At 48.8% G+C, this 17,275-nt stretch overlaps 1 protein-coding gene across 2 annotated transcripts in view; it reads right to left on the bottom strand.

Moving 5' to 3' along the window:
• Window positions 1-17,275, bottom strand: part of ACLY (ATP citrate lyase) — a 95,120-nt gene that overhangs the window by 6,165 nt on the left and 71,680 nt on the right. For both annotated transcript variants that reach the window (XM_029572130.1, XM_029572131.1), the window contains 10 exons: window positions 13,602-13,683; window positions 13,032-13,142; window positions 12,755-12,882; window positions 12,577-12,670; window positions 9,757-9,911; window positions 9,083-9,233; window positions 8,415-8,558; window positions 4,391-4,504; window positions 3,895-3,977; window positions 3,106-3,182 (listed from right to left, as the gene is read on the bottom strand). In XM_029572130.1, coding sequence (XP_029427990.1) covers window positions 3,106-3,182; window positions 3,895-3,977; window positions 4,391-4,504; window positions 8,415-8,558; window positions 9,083-9,233; window positions 9,757-9,911; window positions 12,577-12,670; window positions 12,755-12,882; window positions 13,032-13,142; window positions 13,602-13,683 — 1,139 coding nt within the window. The remainder of the gene's footprint in view (window positions 1-3,105; window positions 3,183-3,894; window positions 3,978-4,390; window positions 4,505-8,414; window positions 8,559-9,082; window positions 9,234-9,756; window positions 9,912-12,576; window positions 12,671-12,754; window positions 12,883-13,031; window positions 13,143-13,601; window positions 13,684-17,275) is intronic.

Raw genomic sequence — 17,275 nt, 5'->3', positions numbered from 1 at the left:
AGCGCGGGACTCGAAGGGACCGGTTTACTTTCTGCAACTCGAGAATGGGATGAAAGGAGCCCTCCTTTATGGGAATCATGAAGTAAATTGAATACCTTCCCTGTCCTTGCTCCAAAGGAACAGGAACAATGGCCTTGAGTATGAGCAATCTTTGCAGAGTCCCCCATACCACCTCCCACTTGCTGTGAGACCACGTGTGACTCTACAAAGGCCTCCCTTATCGGGCACGAAAATTCTAGCGCGTAGCCCTCTCATATCACCTACAGGACCCACCAGTCAGAGGTAATCCTTGTAAAAGCTGGACAATCTGCCTCCTACAGCTTCTACGGAGGAGTGGGGAACCCTGGCTTCATTGGGCTGTCTTTCCGCTTCCAGAGCCCTGACTTGTCCTGTCTCTGCCCATCCTACGGGCTCCATGAAAGGACTGCTGGCGCCCACCATCCTGCTTCAAGGCGGAGCCAGACGAGGGCTTGCCGGAATGAAACCTGTGAGAGTCCCGAAAACAGGCCCAAGCTGGGAACACCTTCTACTGGGCTTCCTGTCTTCCGGCTATCTGTTCCTCTTTGGCTCCCCTAACACCTTCATCAACAGATCCAAGACCTCTCCGAACAGCTTCCCCTTAAAGGGGAGGTTACAGAGCTGGAACTTAGGCAACAAATCGGCCAACCAGTTACGCAACCATAGAAGCCTACGGGCCACCACAGAAGAAACCATGCTGCAAGCAGACATACGCACTAAGTCATACAGTGTGTCGCCACATAGGCTATTCCGGCCTCTAGGCATGCAAGGAACTGCCATCTCCTGCTGTAGCTGGCGTCTGAGCCTTCTGAACCCAACATAAGACAGGCCCCTCTGCATCAAGCTGGCACAGATTCCTGCTCAAAAACGCAACGCTGAGACCTCAAACATCCACTTGAGCTGCAGCTCCAGCTTGCAGTCCTGTACATTCTTCAGGGCTGCAGCCTCCCTCATGGGAATGGTCATCTTTTTGGTAACCGCTGATACTGCTGCATCCACCTTCGGAATCTACAGCAGTTCAAGGGCTTCCATTAAGGGATAGAGCTTGGCTATCACTCTGCTCACCTTCAAACCAGCATCCAGGGAATCCCACTCCTGGTTCACCAACTTTTGGATCTTCTTGGGAAATGGAAAGGTGCTAGAGGGCAGTCTCAGTTCATCCAGGACTGGATTAACACCCTCAGACTCCTTTTGAGTGACCATCACGCCTAATTCCTCCAGCACCTGAGGAATCAGAGGCCACATCTCTTCCCACTTGAATAGACGAACCACTCGCGGGTCATCCCCTTACAGAACCAGAAACTCATCCGGATCAGTGTCATCCTTAGACCCATCTGCGTTGGGGGTCAGCACCGAATCCAGGTCCACTCCGGGATCGAAGAGGTCCTCCTGCGACTGATCAGAGTCGTCGTTTCTGGGAAAACAGTCGGTGCTTGCCCGACGTGACCCCAGACACTGCAGGATATCATCAGCCCCCTGTGAAACCATCTTAGGCTTCTTACCTGCGGGGCACCGCAACCGCTCCACAGCCTGCCTTCTCCCTGCACCCCTCCTGGTTAGGTAAGCCTTGTGCAGAAGGAGAACAAATTCTGGGGAAAACACCCCCAATCATCATCCCCCAATCCTGAGGAACTGTCGATCGCATCCCCCTTCCCATCAGAGGCACCCTGCCCCACTGAGGAAAAGGGGAGGGGGTGGGGAGCACAGCGCAACCTCTGGAGCAGCTTCGCCGGCGGGATCATGAATGGGCCCAGCCGACCAGAAGCCTCAATTCCCCCTGTCGGCCCCTTGCCAAGGAGCCCTCCTGCCCCGATCTGCACTCCGGGCAGAGGGACCGGGCATCCAGCCGCACCACAAGCGTGGCACACAGCGAGTTTCTGTTTCGGCGCCACAGACTCTACAAGCGCTACGCGGCGTCCCCTCGCTAGGCCTCCCACATAGTGCTGAGGCAGCACGGTGCAACACACGCAGACTTCTGGACAGCCGCCAAAAAAACCAACCCCTGCCAACCGCACTCTGGGGAGCACACTTATCTCACCAGCTGGCACCGCTGACATGCTGAAGCTGCGAAAGGAAGGGTGATCGCACCGTGGCTCCCCCTGAGTCGTTCACTGCATCCAGCCGAGCCCTGGGCTATCGGCGCACAAATGCACACACTCTACTTCCACTCCTCATCACTGGCCGACAGCCCTGCTACCCAGGCCCACCACAGACAACTCCTGACAGACTTTCCTGCTGACAATTGGCTGCTTCACTTTGTTTTGTTGGGTTTTTTTGAAACAAAAAAAAACTTAATACTTCCCTGCCAGGATTAGTGGTGGTTGAGTGGTAAGACTCAGAGGGTCTAGGAAGCTAGATCCTCTGGCTATTGGACCATCCGGTACACTGTGGACGAACACAGTCAGGTGTATCCAACCCCACCCCGGTTGCCCGGCTCCACCTGAGGGATGGCCCACGAAGGTGCCCAACACCTCAGGGAGCGTCTGCTGTCCCTTATCGCCCTAACCTAATACTTTATACGTTTACTAAAAAATTTTATTTATTTTTTTATTTTTTTAACTAACAACTAGACTGCAGGTTTGCACCTCTACCATCTGCTGGAGTCAGAAATACGGGGGGACTGCAGGTAGCTCTCTCTGTTATGTAGCAGTGCCTCAGAGTTTTGTTCTCTGACTCCATCTGCTGGAAGGGATGAATAACCCACTGGTCTGGTATGTTCAGGAAAGGGATTTTACAATGAAATCCCCGGCATGCCTTCCCCATTTCTGGCCTAAACATTTTCTGGCGTGGACAAAGGGATGCATGCTGTGCAACACTACACATACCTTCACCAGTGTTGGGGGAGCAATTTTAAGAACAGCTCCATCGCACTGCGTCAACACCTACATAATTTTTTTTTAAAGTTAAAAAGGTCTTCCTCCTTTAAAATATATATTTAATGATTTTACGATGTAGAATTGTTTTGTACTCTATTATGGTGTGTATATTATGAATTTATTTTTTTTTAACTTTTGTAAACAGCCCTGATCTAAATTTAGGAAGGACGGCAGATAAATACAATCCAAACAGTCATAAGATAGAACTTACCAATGAAGCCCATACTCCTACCCAGCACAAAGATACCATTCAGAGCACCGATGTCTATGTATTCATCTGCTTCTTCCCTGAAACAGAGAGCACCAACAAAAATGGCTCTTTACGTTTACAAGGCAAGAACAGACTGCAAGGCTTCACTTAAGACCCACAACAAAAGAAGGCAGCACAGAAATCCAACCCCTCCCAAAAATCACATGAGAGGGCCGAATCCTTTCAACACCCATTTATTAATGTCAAAAGCACTCGAGACAGCTTGGAACCCAAGGACACATCGCATGCCACAGCCGGAGACCATGTCTGCAGGGATATTCCACCACCGATACAAAGAAAGCGTTCATGGTCAGAGCTTCCCTTCTGGGTAAAGACCAGGAGCAAGCAATGTGGCTCCTAAGAGCCGCAAACAGGACTATTTGTTTAAGATAATTGAAACATACATATTACTTGAGTTGTTACGCAACAACGTTTCCAATGAACCTTCAATGTGGATGCCCTAGAAGTCATATCTGCTTGTGGTTTTTGCTCCCCGCCCCCTCCCCAAACCCTGGGTCTCACTGATCTTTGCAAAGAAACATCTGGGTATGAGGGCAGTCGTTTCTGGCCATTCACCAGCTATCAGTCTAGATTTCAGTGGTGGTGGGGGGAGGGGGCAGTAGCACAGGCCTAGAGCTCTGTAAGAGACTTTGTGCACACAATCAGAACAAAATGTACTGGGAATATGCAGAGGAAAAGACTGAGCCGCTGAACCTTCAGGTCCCCAACCAGAATCAAACCACTGCTCACCGTGTGAAGGAGCCACAGTTCCTGAGCAAATCGACAAACGCCACCCCTATAAAGCCGTCCACATTCAGAATAAGATTAGGTTTCTAGGAGAACAAAAAACATCAGCAGTTTTAAGTGACAGCCAGAGACAGAAAAAGCTTTAAAAAAAAAAAAGGTTTTGTTTGAAATAAATGCCTTCAGTCAGGTGATTTCCAGCATGGACCACAGAGAGGCAACAAAACTCTGTCAAGGAGCAACCCCCAGCTCCTGGCTGTCAGGGAATTCAGGAAGGGGAGTCACTCTGATACAGAATAGGGTGCAGCTTTAAGGCTGCTGTGAAATGTACCTACCCTAGCAATCAGGAATCTGATCAGAATGACAAATCGCACCCTTCAGAACATGTGAGTGCCAAGCAAGCATTCTGCAGAACTATGCAAGCCAAATTCTAGGTTAAAGAGAAGGATCAGGGGAACTTTACTCTCCTCCTGTGACCTGGCTTCAGGACTCGGCGTTGTACCTTAGAGGTGGTGATTTTCTCCACTTCCAGTGCGTAATCCAGCAGAGGGGTGGCTGGAAAGTGCCGCTTGACATAGTCCTTCAGGATCTGGACTCTCATATCTGGGTTGTTGATCTGCACGTTTGTAAGAGAAAATAAATGGTGAAACAAGCTCTCCTCTACTGATTCCTGCCACACAACAAGATCAACCAGTGCAGAAGATGCGTGAGATGTATAAAATCCACATTACCCCTAAACCAGATTAGTTAAAAACCATTCTATAAAGAGAAGTGATCAGAATTGCTCACACAGAGCAGGGGGTCAGATCAGCTTTGAATGAAGAAATTATTTACCTGATAATTTCCTTTTCCTTAGTGTAGACAGATGGACTCAGGACCAATGGTTTATGCTCCCCTGCCAGCAGATGGAGACTGAGTCAGCTTTCAAAGCTGATGTCACCCTAAATACACGCCTGCAGTGACCTTAGCCCTTCAGTATTCTCTTCAAAAGCCATTGTGGAGATACTATAGAAAAAACTTGATTAAAATTGGATAACCGTAACTGAACTCAACCAAACAAAACACTGAACCGCAGTAAGATTATAGATGCCCTGATCTAGGGACTGGATGACAGTTTACCCGTAATCTCTTGGAATCTATATCCACTCCACAGGCGAATCCTAGGCACTGTTCTTGGGCAGCCATGGGCGGGATGCCGAGTCCATCTGTCTACACTAAGGAAAACAAAATTATCAGGTAAGTAATTTCTCCATTTCCTAGCATGTAGCCAGATGGACTTAGGACCAATGGGATGTACAAAAAAGCTAATCCATTCCATGAAGTTAGCAAGTAGCACATTTAAGACTAATCAGAGAAAATTCTTTTTCACTCAACGCACAATAAAGCTCTGGAATTTGTTGCCAGAGGATGTGGTTAGTGCAGTTAGTGTAGCTGGGCTCAAAAAAGGTTTGGATAAGTTCTTGGAGGAGAAGTCCATTAATGGCTATTAATCAATTTTACTTAGAGAATAGCCACTGCTATTAATTGCATCAGTAGCATGGGATCTTCTTAGTGTTTGGGTAATTGCCAGGTTCTTGTGGCTTGGTTTTGGCCTCTGTTGGAAACAGGATGCTGGGCTTGATGGACCCTTGGTCTGATCCAGCATGGCAATTTCTTATGTTCTTAATCCTGATCAGGGCGGGAGGCTGCCCGCAGTCCGGTTAACACTGCCCTTGCAAAGGCTGCGTCCTCCCGGGCCTGAATGTCCAGGCGATACAGAACCTTGAGAATGTGTGCAAGGAAGACTACGTTGCCTCTCGGCAGATATCGACTGGAGACAGCAGTCTAGCTTATGCTTATGAGACTGCCTAAGCCCTAGTGGAATGAGCTTTAACCTGAAGGGGTAATAGCTTTCCTGCCACCACCTAGGCTCCTGTAACCACCTCCTTAATCCAGCGAACTATGGGAGCCGACAAAGCTGGTTCACCCTGCTTCCTTCCACTGTGAAGGACAAACAGGCGGTCCCGTCTTTCGGACCGGTTCTGAAACTTCCAGACACTGCACCAAAAGCCTACTGACATTCAAATGGCAGAGAAGGCAGTATTCTTCTGCGTCCTTGTGCTTATCTAGGGATGGCAACAAAATGGACTGATTCAATGAAACTTCGAGACAACCTTGGGCAAGAAGGATGGAACAGTACGAAGCTGTAATGCTCCTGGAGTCATCAGGAGGAAAGGTTCCAGACACGACAATGCCTATAGTTCAGAGATGAGACGTGCCGAGCATATAGCCACCAGGAACACAGTTTTCAAGGTTAATAAACGCAAGGAAAGACTGCGCAACAGCAGAAAGGAAGGCCTAACAAAAACTCCAATACTAGATTAAGATTCCACAAGGGAACCAGCCACTGTATCTGTGACCAGAGGTGCTTCACCCCTTTCAGAAAACAGGCCATGTCCAGATGAGTCGACAGGTGGGCTCTGTTCACCTCACCCCCTGAAACAGGAGAGAGCTGCTACCTGGACCTTCAAAGAGTTAAGGGTCAAACTTTTATTCAAGCTGTCCTGCAAAAATTCCAGAATTAGTGTGATTTTGACCATCCAAGGGGAAACATCGCATTCCCCGCACATTAGCTAGGGGTGTAGAGAACTTCTGCGCGCGGAGTAAGGTGGCATTACTGCCGCCAAATATCCTCTCTTCATCAGGCGAGCCCTCTCAAGGGCCAGAACATAAGAATAGTCCTTGTGAAGGACCAGTCCCTACTTTAGCATATCCCTGTGTGGTGGGAGGCACGGGGGGGGGGGGGGGTGTCTCCACCAGGAGTCTCCGCATGTTTGCATACCACGGATGCCTGGCCCAAACTGGAGCTACTAGTAGGACCCCATGGTGCTCGATTCTGCGAATGATCCTGCCTAGGAGGGGCTACGGAGGGAAGGCATATAGCAGCTTCTCTTCCGGCCAGGTCTGAAAGAGCATCGATCCCCAGGGTCAACAGATCTCTTCTGTGACTGAAGAATTGGGGAACCTTCGCATTGTGAGATGCTGTCAGCAGATTGATGAATGGGAGCTTTGGCTGACAACGCCCACTCTCCTTGCTTAGAAATTCTGCTCTGACGTCTTTTCCTGCGATGTGGGAGGCTGAGATCTGCAGAAGTATTTCCGCCTATTCCATAAGGAGATCTATCTCCTGTGACACTTGCTGGCTTTTAGTTCTACCCTAGCAGTTGATGTAGGCTACTGTTGTTGCGTTGTCCGATATTAAGCAGATTGCTTGACCCTGGAGTATGTGGCTGAATTATAGACACACCAATCTGACTGCCTGGGCTTCCAGGCGGTTTATGTTCCAGAGGGCCTCTTCCTTGGTCCAACACCCCTGGGCCATCAGTTCCTGACAGTGAGCGTCTGTCATGAGGACCAGCCAGTTCAGAGGGGACAAGGGTACACCCCTGCCCAGATGAGCTTCCTGCAGCCACCACTGAAGCTGAGAGCTGATGGCTACCTAGTGAAAACTTAGTTATGCTGTTATTATTTGTCAATTAGAGAGTGCGTGTCTGCCTATGAGTCTCATTTACTTTAGGGGGGGATCTAGAGGGATAACACACACAAGGTTAGCTTAGCTTACACATTTAGCCCATTTGCCATAATGACTTCATCAGTTCTGTCCTCCAAACTGGTACTTGGGTGTGCCACTTTGCCATTTGTAAGTGGCACAAGAGGGAAATGAGAAGTATGCCTGAACAGAAAACCAACATGGAGAAGGAAATCCCCAGAAGCCTCTGCGTGTCTTTGGCCTGCCTGGGCTGAATGGACTGAGTGACTTTCTGAGCATGGATATCTGCAGGCAAGCTGGCACCAGACAGGTGATGTCTATTCATAGAGTCACCACAGGGGAGCTTCAGGCAATATTCTCAGAAGTTTGTAATCCACACAGTTACAGATGTGTTGATTGCCTTTACCAGTAAGAGTTTAACAGAACAAAGAAAGTCATGGGAATTGGGCTACACATCCTGGGAAGCTAATCAGGGATAGTTAGGGATGATTTAATCATGCATTTGACATCACAACTTATGTAAATGATTCTTTGGGCAGTCACGCAAGTCTAGAAGCTTCCACAATATTGTATGTTATCTATAAAAGAAGGATCACTTCCTGTATACAATGAGATGCTGGTCAGATTGTAAGACTAAGGGCATCCAGTACCCAGCATCTCCCGAGAACACTTATATTGATTAATAAAAATACATTATACTTTTACTGAGTCTGTGTTCTTGTGTCCCTGGCCATAAGCATAGAGTAAGCTTTACAGGAAAGAATAGTTTTATGGCTTGTTCAGCACAGACACGAACTGGTTTAACTTTAACAGCTATACCCTACCTACTTCCCAATACCATCAAGGCACAAATGCAAACACTGACCATGGAGAGGAAAAACTAAACTAGCCCGTAATTCACATTAATATGTAGAAGAATGTCTCTCCCCATTCCTCCCGCTCTCTGGGTGGGCAAAAGGGGGTGGGAGGAAGAGACAGCACAGCACTGGTCACTCACAGACTTCACACGGTGTCCGATCCCCATGATAAGCTTCCCTTCCTTCTTCATCTTGTTTACAAACTCCATGGGGATGAGGCCGCTGTCGAAGGCCTTGCTGAACATCTTCGCCGCGGCATCCAAAGCCCCACCAAACCGGTCGCCCTGCATACATACACAGACACAGTCCCGGTCACAAGACCAGCACCGGGGCTGGAAGAAATCATTAACATGGCCATCCCTCCCCTCCAAGACACTAAGGTCAAGAGTGAAACCCTTTCATATCCACACCCAAGGAGCCATCAATTCAGTAAGTCAATTCAGCGTCAGGACTCTGGGGTACGTGCTCACAGGCAGACTACACTACAGAAAATGCTGCACTAAGGTCTCAGCAGCATTAGGAATGATCTTACGTCATCTTAAAAAAAAAAAAAAATTTGCAAGGAAAGGCAGATCCAGGGACAGAAGTGTTACCAAAACCATCCAGTGAGGGAACGAGGCTATTTACAATCTCTGGGCACAGCTTGCTTCTATTTCTGCAACTATTTCAGTGGTAAGAGGCATTAGCAAGAACAAGCCCGGGTTCTCACGCCACCAGCAAAGTGGTGATGGGAGAAGAGGGACAAACCCCTGGAGGAGGGCAGGGGGGAGAGGTGGCAATGCAAGGCCTAAGCAAGTCTAGGGCTTACAATTGTGAGAAGCCCGGAGGTGACGCTGGAGATCAGGTCCTTCCCGGCTCTGGCACAGACAATTGTGTTATGGGCACCTGACACGGCAGGCCCGTGGTCTGCTGTCACCATCAAACACATCTCAATGAACTGGCTGGCATATTTTGGTAGTCTGGGAAAGGAAGGGAATGCAAGTACATCAATAGATATACACAGACTCTTTAATAACCCCACGCTGGGGTAACACACGATGAGAACAAGCCTGATGCATTCATCACCGTATCTTAGGTCCCTAAGCAATCGCTAGACTCTACTGCTGCCTCAGTGTCTCTCTCTCACCAAGGTGTTTTGCAATGTTTAACTGTAACTGGGCTCCTATGGGCATGACAAACTTGTTTTTCCTCCCTTACCACCTTCAGTAAGAGCAGCCACCTGCCGAAAGTCTTACAAAGCTCTAGATTCTGCTCAGAAAAGTCTCTTGTTTCATAAACTAATCTGTCCTTTTTCAAAAGCCACACAGCTCTAGGAGAAAGGCACCGTACCTGTGGTAAGAATATATTTATACACATATGCAATCACAGGATAGATATGATTCATAATTCTAAAGTATTTGTTGCTTTCGGTGGATTTGCCTTGAAGCCAACATACAGTAGAAAAGCATTAGAAGATTCCAGTTAACGTCACTCATGTCTCACCTTCTCTGGAACCAGAGCAGGCCCAGCACGCCGCCGATGCCCAGATCTTCCTTGAAAACCTCAGTGATGGGCATGCCAGCGTAGATGAGTTCCTGGCCTCGCTCGTCGCAGATGCTGGTCATGAAGGAGGCTGGCTTGCGGATCAACCCCAGCTCCTGAACACAACCAGAGAAGAGGTGACAGAGGCCATGAACCAAACAGAGTAACATTAATAAATCAAGCCGCCAGTATTATAGCCAGAGGCAGAAGTGATGCCCATATACTAGCAATGCTAAGTCTGTGGCTGACTAGATTAGAACGTGTATTTCCATACCACAGACATACACAGAGATAATGACCCCAAGCCCATCCAGGCTGCTCTCACCCCCTCCCTAAACTACAGTTTACCCTCACTTCCCCATCTTCAGGGGACACAACCACCTCGTGCTCCTCACCTCCATGCTACCCCCATGTTCATTCATAATCAGTCTGTAAGGAGAAAGAGTTGCTTACCTGTAACAGGTGTTCTCCAAGGTGTTCTCCTCACATATGGGCTCCATCATCAGAAAAAAAGCCTCAACACGGAAAACTTCTGTCAAAGTTTCTAGAACTCTGACTTGGCCACCTAGAGCAGGCCCAATATGCTCTTTACCATACGTCCACGCGGGGTCCCTCTTCAGTCATAGAACATAGAATTAGACATAAACCAAACGTAGGAGAAACCCAACTCTGGGGGTGGCAGGCAGATTTTGGGAGGACTAACATCCTGCTGTCCTCGGAGAACACCTGTTGCGGTTTTGGGCCCCCCCTCCCAGGGACTTTCAGTAAGTCTTGAAGGGGGGGTGGTTGCAATGAATTAAATTTGAAGGGTTGGGGTGGGTTTGTTTTTTTTACAACCCCCCCCCCCCCCGCCGGGTTTCGGGCGGGCAGACGAAATAAAATCGCCCCAAACTGCGGGAAAACAAAATTTCGGCCGAAAATTGAATCTGATTGGTGAATGAAAGAGGAGGTGGGCTTAGTCTTGTCCTCATTCACCAATCATGGAAAAAAAAATAAGACATCCCCTGAAAATAAGCCCTAGCCATTTTTTCGGAGCTAAAAAAGAATAAAAGACCTGTCTTATTATAGGAGAAACACGGTAGTCAATCCCTAATCATTTTTTGCTGACCTAGATGATAACATTGTCTCTGCGCCGCTGAGACTAGTCTCGCCTGACGAAACCTTTTGCCTTCTCAAAAACACAACCGCGACGGGAAGGACTGCTTGCCTTTAGGCTTGTCCTCAGGCAACTTGTGCACCTTATTGTCACCTAGTTGCTTCACTAATAGCTCCAGGTCCTCCCCAAATAAGAGACATCCTTTGAAAGGCAAAGAAGTTAATTGGGACAGATAAGCAATCCGCTGACCAGTTATGCAGCCACCACTGCTCCCATAATACGGGACAAAGTCCTCACCAAATCATACAAGGCATCCGCCATGTAAGCGAATGAAGCCTCTAATCTTTCCGCCCGACTCTTTTGGGAACTAGAAGTCACCTGGCCATCCTGGAGTTGTACCCAGTGCAAACATGCCCATTGCATGAAGCTGGAACAAATGGCGGCCCGCAGACTCAGAGCAGAGACCTAAAAAATCTGCTTGAGGTGAATCTCCAGCTTGCGATCCTGAACATCCCAAAAAGGCCAAAAAGTGGTGAGACTGCACCTTGAGTACTGTGTTCAATTCTGGTCGTTGCATCTCAAAAAAGATATAGTTGCACTGGAGAAGGTACAGAGAAGTGCGACCAAAATGATAAAGGGGATGTAATGGCTCCCCTATGAGGAAAGGCTAAAGAGGTTTGAGCTGTTCAGCCTAGAGAAGAGACAGCTAAGGGGGGGATATGATAGAGGTCTAGGACGGGTATATGTGACTTGGTTATTTACTCTTTCGGATAACAGAAGGACTAGGGGCACTCCATGAAGTTAGCAAGTAGCTCATTTAAAACAAATCAGAGAAAATTCTTTTTTCACTCAATGCACAATTAAGCTTTGGAATTTGTTGCCAGAGGATGTGGTTAGTGCAGTTAGTGAAGCTGGGTTCAAAAAAGGTTTGGATAAGTTCTTGGAGAAGTCCATTAATGGCTATTAATCAAGTTTACTTAGGGAATAGCCACTGCTATTAATTGCATCAGTAGCATGGGATCTGCTTAGTGTTTGGGTAATTGCCAGGTTCTTGTGGCCTGGTTTTGGCCTCTGTTGGAAACAGGATGCTGGGCTTGATGGACCCTTGGTCTGACCCAGCATGGCAACTTCTTAGGTTCTTAGGTCAAAACCATGAGGCTCACTAATCGCGATGCTACAGTTCCATGGAATTGAAGAGACTGAAGCGGGACCCTGTGTGGACGGTGGTATAGGGCATGCTCAATGTGGCCAAGTCAAAGTTCTAGAAACTTTGACATAAGTTTTCCCTGTCGGGGCTCCATCTGATGTCATCCTTGTGTGAGGACTATCATCCTGCTTGTCCTCTGAGAATAAATGGCTGAACAATTCTGGTGGTAACCACACCATTAAAAATACCCAGGGCTGCTCTGCAAGACTTTCTAACAGCCATAGCCCAGGCCGCTGGTTATGAAAACTGCTATTCACAATGAGAAAAGAACACACAGCTCAGATGTGAAAAATCCCTGAGGAAAATGGTAATAACGGCCCAGGGATAAGGGAGAACAAATCTTTTGGGATCAAGGCTGGCTCTTCCTCTGGTTTTACCATGGCACAAGAACGTTCTGTTAACTAGAAGCGATTTAAAACCAGATCTGATCTGTCCAGGCTCTCAAGTACCTACTACACAGCAAGAAGGCATCTCTTACCCTTGCCCAGGAGTAGTCCATCGGCACAGTAGGAGGCGGCACCTCCTGGGCAGGTACAATCTCTCCTTTAGCAACGAGATCCTCATAGACAGACCTGGAAAGACAACAGAGTGGTAAGCTCTCCTCCCTGAGAGTCTTTCAGAAGGAGGTTTCAAAGGGTGATTGGCGCCTTGCTTACTGAATGACGTCTCCCAGCTCATCAAAGCTGCGCGGGACGAAGACACCGGCTTCTTGCAGGGCTTGGTTCTTCGCTACTGCTGTCTCCGCGGCCTGATTAGCACAGGCGCCCGCGTGGCCGAACTGAACCTATCAAACCACAGACAGAGAAAGAAGGAATCGTTCCAGAATTTCTGTAAACGCCCAGCACCTCGCATAAAATTACTGTTTTGAAACGAGAGCCATTTCGCGTCTGCTCTCCTGATTTTTTCAGGAAGCATGGAGAACAGTCTACATACCTCAGAGGAGAACATGGTGGCACACGTCCCGATACACCAGCACACCACAGGCTTGGTAAGCCGGCCTTCCTTGATTCCCCAACAGATCTTGTACTCCTCCATCCCTCCGATCTGAAAAGGTAGAGAGAGAGAAGGGAGGAGGAGGCAGGGTCAGGGGGTGGCTTACCAAGCCCCCATAAATACAGATTTCCAGTGAAAGCAGAGTTGTGCACAGAAGCTGCAGAAAGCGAGCCTGTTGCTAACAGTGAGGAGTGTGCCTGAACAGAAAACCAACATGGAGAAAGGCAAATGACCCAGAATCCTCTGTTTTCTTAGCCTGCCTTGGCTGTATGAACACTAAGGGACTTACTGAGCATGACCTGCAGAATTCCGAAGACATCTGGACAACAGATGTATCTCAGAGGGTGCAAGTTGGTCCCCACTTTCTACCCTATTGAAATTCCGGTTGGCTCCACCACGCCTGACTGAGCAGTGGGGTTGGTTTGCCAGCTATAAGTGCCAATCCAAATGAGTCTGTGCTTGATCCTGCTACCCGCTGGTGGGTGCAGGGAATGCCTGTTAGTTTCCTACCTCTCCAAGCACGACGATCATTTTAACTTCTGGAGTGTCCTGATAGCGCAGAACATGGTCCATGAATGTTGAACCAGGATACCTGGGGGGAGGAAAGAGAGGGTATTTACTCTTCAGGACATACACACAATCTAAAAGCCAATACTGAGAAAGCAAAGAAAATTACACTGAGCCATCAGTAAGGGTAGGAAGGTTCCCTCTTGAGTTTGCATTTAGACGTTTTAAGAATCAGAAGACCCAACCATAACTGAAGCTGGAGTGTAAAGGAAAACAGAGAAAAAAAACAAATCCCAAACACACACACATACACAAGTGGCCAAGAGTAAGCCCTAAATTAAGGGGGACAAAAGAGGGGAAGGCAGGCAAACAAAGAAGCCAAGCAAAAAATGGAGAAATTACTTACCTGATAATTTTGTTTTCCTTAGTGTAGACAGATGGACTCATGATCAATGAGTTATGTGCTCCCCTGCCAGCATATGGAGACAGTCAGGTTACACAGCTGATGTCACCCTAGATACAACCCCTGCAGTGACCTCAGCCATTCAGGACATACTTCTGAAGAACTTGATTAGAATTTGGATACAACTTGATTAAAAACTGGAGCCGAAAACTGTACTCAACCAACATAAACGCCAAATCCCAGCAATACTATAGATGCCCTGAACTAGGGATAGGACAATGGCTTACCCGTAACCACATGGAATAGAGATTCACCTCATGGGCGATTCCTTGGCGCCTTTCCTGGGCAGCCATGGGCAGGATGCAGAGTCCATTTGTCTACACTAAAGAAAACAAAAATATCAGGTAAATTCTCCATTTCCTAGCATGTAGCCAGATGGACTCCGGCCAATGGGATGTACAAAAGCTATTCCCGAATGGGGCGGGAGGCTGCCCGTGATCCGGTTAGCACCACCCTCACAAAGGCTGTGTCCTCCTGGGCCTGAATGTCCAGGCGATAGAACCTGAAGGTGAGCAAGGAAGACCATGTTGCCGCCTGTCAGGAGACAGTAGCTTAGCTTCCGCCTGGGCCCTAGTGGAATGAGCTTTGACCTGAAGGGGTAAAGGCTTCCCTGCCTCCACATAAGCTCCCATGATCACTTCCTTGATCCAGTGAGCTATGGTAGCTTGCAAAGCTGCTTCGCCTTGTTTTCTTCCCCTGTGAAGGACAAACAAGCGGTTTGTCTTGCGCACCGGTTCTGGGCATTCTAGGTACCGTACTAAAAGCCTACTGACATTTAAGTGGCGTAGTAGGTGGTAGTCTTCCGCGTCCTTGCGTCCATCTGGGGAAGGTAAGGAGATGGTCTGGTTCAGGTGAAACTCCGAGACTACCTTTGGTAAGAAGGAAGGAACGGTGCAAAGCTGCAACGTTCCTGGAGTGAACCGGAGGAAGGGTTCCCAACATGACAGCGCCTGTAGTTCGGAGATGCGATGAGCTGAGCATATTGCCACCAAGAATACAGTCTTCAGTGCTAATAGGCATAGAGAGACTGCGCCAGTGGTGTAGAGGAAGGCCCTGCTAAAAGTCCCAATACTAGATTGAGGTTCCATAGGGGAACCGTCCACTTTAAGTGTGGTTGGAGGTGTTTAACCCCTTTTAGGAATTGGGCCAAGTCCGGATACGTCGACAGGTGTGTTCCATTCACCTCTCCCCTGAAACAGAAGAGAGCCGCCACCTGGACCTTCAAGGAGTTGAGGGACAATCCTTTGTTCAGGCCCTCCTGTAAAAATTCCAGAATCATGGGGGGGGATCTTGGTTGCACTAGGCCTCAAAAATATTCTCCAGATCCATATGTATGCAGAGGACGTTGAGAACTTCCACGCGCAGAGCAAGGTAGCAATTACAGCCATCGAATATCCCTGCTTCGTCAGGCGAGCTCTCTCAAGGGCCAGACCGTAAGACAGAATCGAGTTGGGTCCTCGTGAAGGACCTGACCTTGTTGGAGAAGGTCCCTGTGTGGTGGGAGCTGAAGGGGACTCTCCACAAGAAGCCTCCGCATGTCTGCATACCATGGGTGTCTGGGCCAAACCGGCGCCACCAGAAGGAGCAATTCTCTGTGTTGTTCCATCTTGCGGATGATCTTGCCCAGCAGGGGCAATGGGGGGGGGGGGGGGGGGGGGAGGCATATAGTAAGTCCTCCTCTGGCCAGGTCTGGACAAAGGTGTTGATCCATTGAGAGCGCTGATCTCATCTGCTACTGAAGAAACAGGGGACCTTTGCATTATGAGATGTGGCCAGTAGGTAGATGGACAGGAGGCCCCAGCGATCTACTAGGAACTGGAAGACTCTGGTCGACATCGCCCATTCCCCTTGATCCAGACTCTCCCTGCTGAGAAAGTCTGCTCTGATGTTGTCTTTTCCAGTGATGTGGGCATCTGAGATCCCTTGTCGATTTGACTCCACCCATTCTATAAGGGGGTCTATTTCCAGAGACACTCGGTGGCTTTTGGTGCCTCCCTGGCGGTTGTTGTTGGGTTGTCAGACATCACGCGGACTGCCTGTGCCTGGAGCCTGTGGCTGAACTGCAGGCACGCTAATCTGACTGCCCATCTTCTTGGTAATTTAAGTTCCAGCATGCCTCTAGGTTGTCAGTTCCTAACAGTGAGCTCTCCACCCTTGAAGGCTCGCATCCGTCATGGGGGCAATCCAATTCGGTGGGGATAGGCTTACACTCTCTTAGGTGAACTTCCTGTAGCCACCACTGGAGCTGAGAGCCTACTTCCATCGGTAGGTGGAGGTGGATTGAGTAGTCTTGAGACAGTGGGTTCCAACGTGACAGCAGGAAGCGGAGTGGCTGCATGTGTGCCCGAGCCCACGATACTACTTCCAGGGTTGACGCCATGAAGCCGAGGACATGGAGTAGTTCCACACCCTGGGACACATCATGTTAGTCAACCAACGCACTTGGCACATCAGCTCCTTATCCTTGAGGGAAGGAGGAAGACCTGCTTGGTGTCGAACCGAACTTCCAGGTACTCCAAGGACTGGGAGGGGACCTGACCTTGCTGGTCACTGGAAGCTCTCTTCTAACGACTTCACCCAGATCAGCCAGTCGTCTAAGAAAGGGTACACCAGGATCCCTTCTTTCCTCAATGCAGCCACCACGACCACCATAATTTTGGAGAATGTTCTGGGGGCAGTTGCCAGGCGGAAGGGCAGTGCCCGGAACTGGTAATGGCGGCCCAGTACCACAAAGAGTACGAAACACTGGTGGTCTTGACGGATTGGGATATGAAGGTAGGCCTCAGAGGTCCAGGGAGGTTAAGAACTCTCCTAGTTGTACAGCCATTATGACGGAGTGAAGAGTTTCCATGCGGAAGTGAATTATCTACAGATGACAATTAACGATCTTGAGATCCAAGATAGGTCGGAATGAACCCTCTTTCTTGGGTAGGATGAAATAGATGTAAGTACTGGGGTTATAGCCCTGACTGAGGAGCCTTATCAATGTAGATTCCACTGCCAGTAGCAAGGTGACATCATGAACATGTCCCGAGGGAAGCTGCAAAATTCCAGAGCATATCTTTCTCGTATGATGTCCAGTACCCATTTGTCAGACATGATCTCGACCCACCACTGAAAGAAGAGGGATAGTCGGCTCCCTATCTCCTCGTCCCGTGGATAGGTCGGCCAAACTTCATTGGGAATTTTGGGTCGAGAACCTAAGCCTGAACCG

The sequence above is a fragment of the Rhinatrema bivittatum genome, chromosome 12, assembly GCF_901001135.1.
Source record: "Rhinatrema bivittatum chromosome 12, aRhiBiv1.1, whole genome shotgun sequence".
In the NCBI taxonomy this organism is placed as follows: Eukaryota; Metazoa; Chordata; class Amphibia; order Gymnophiona; family Rhinatrematidae; genus Rhinatrema; species Rhinatrema bivittatum.
Note: the sequence above shows the minus strand (reverse complement) of the source record. Positions and strands in the feature narration are given on the sequence as shown.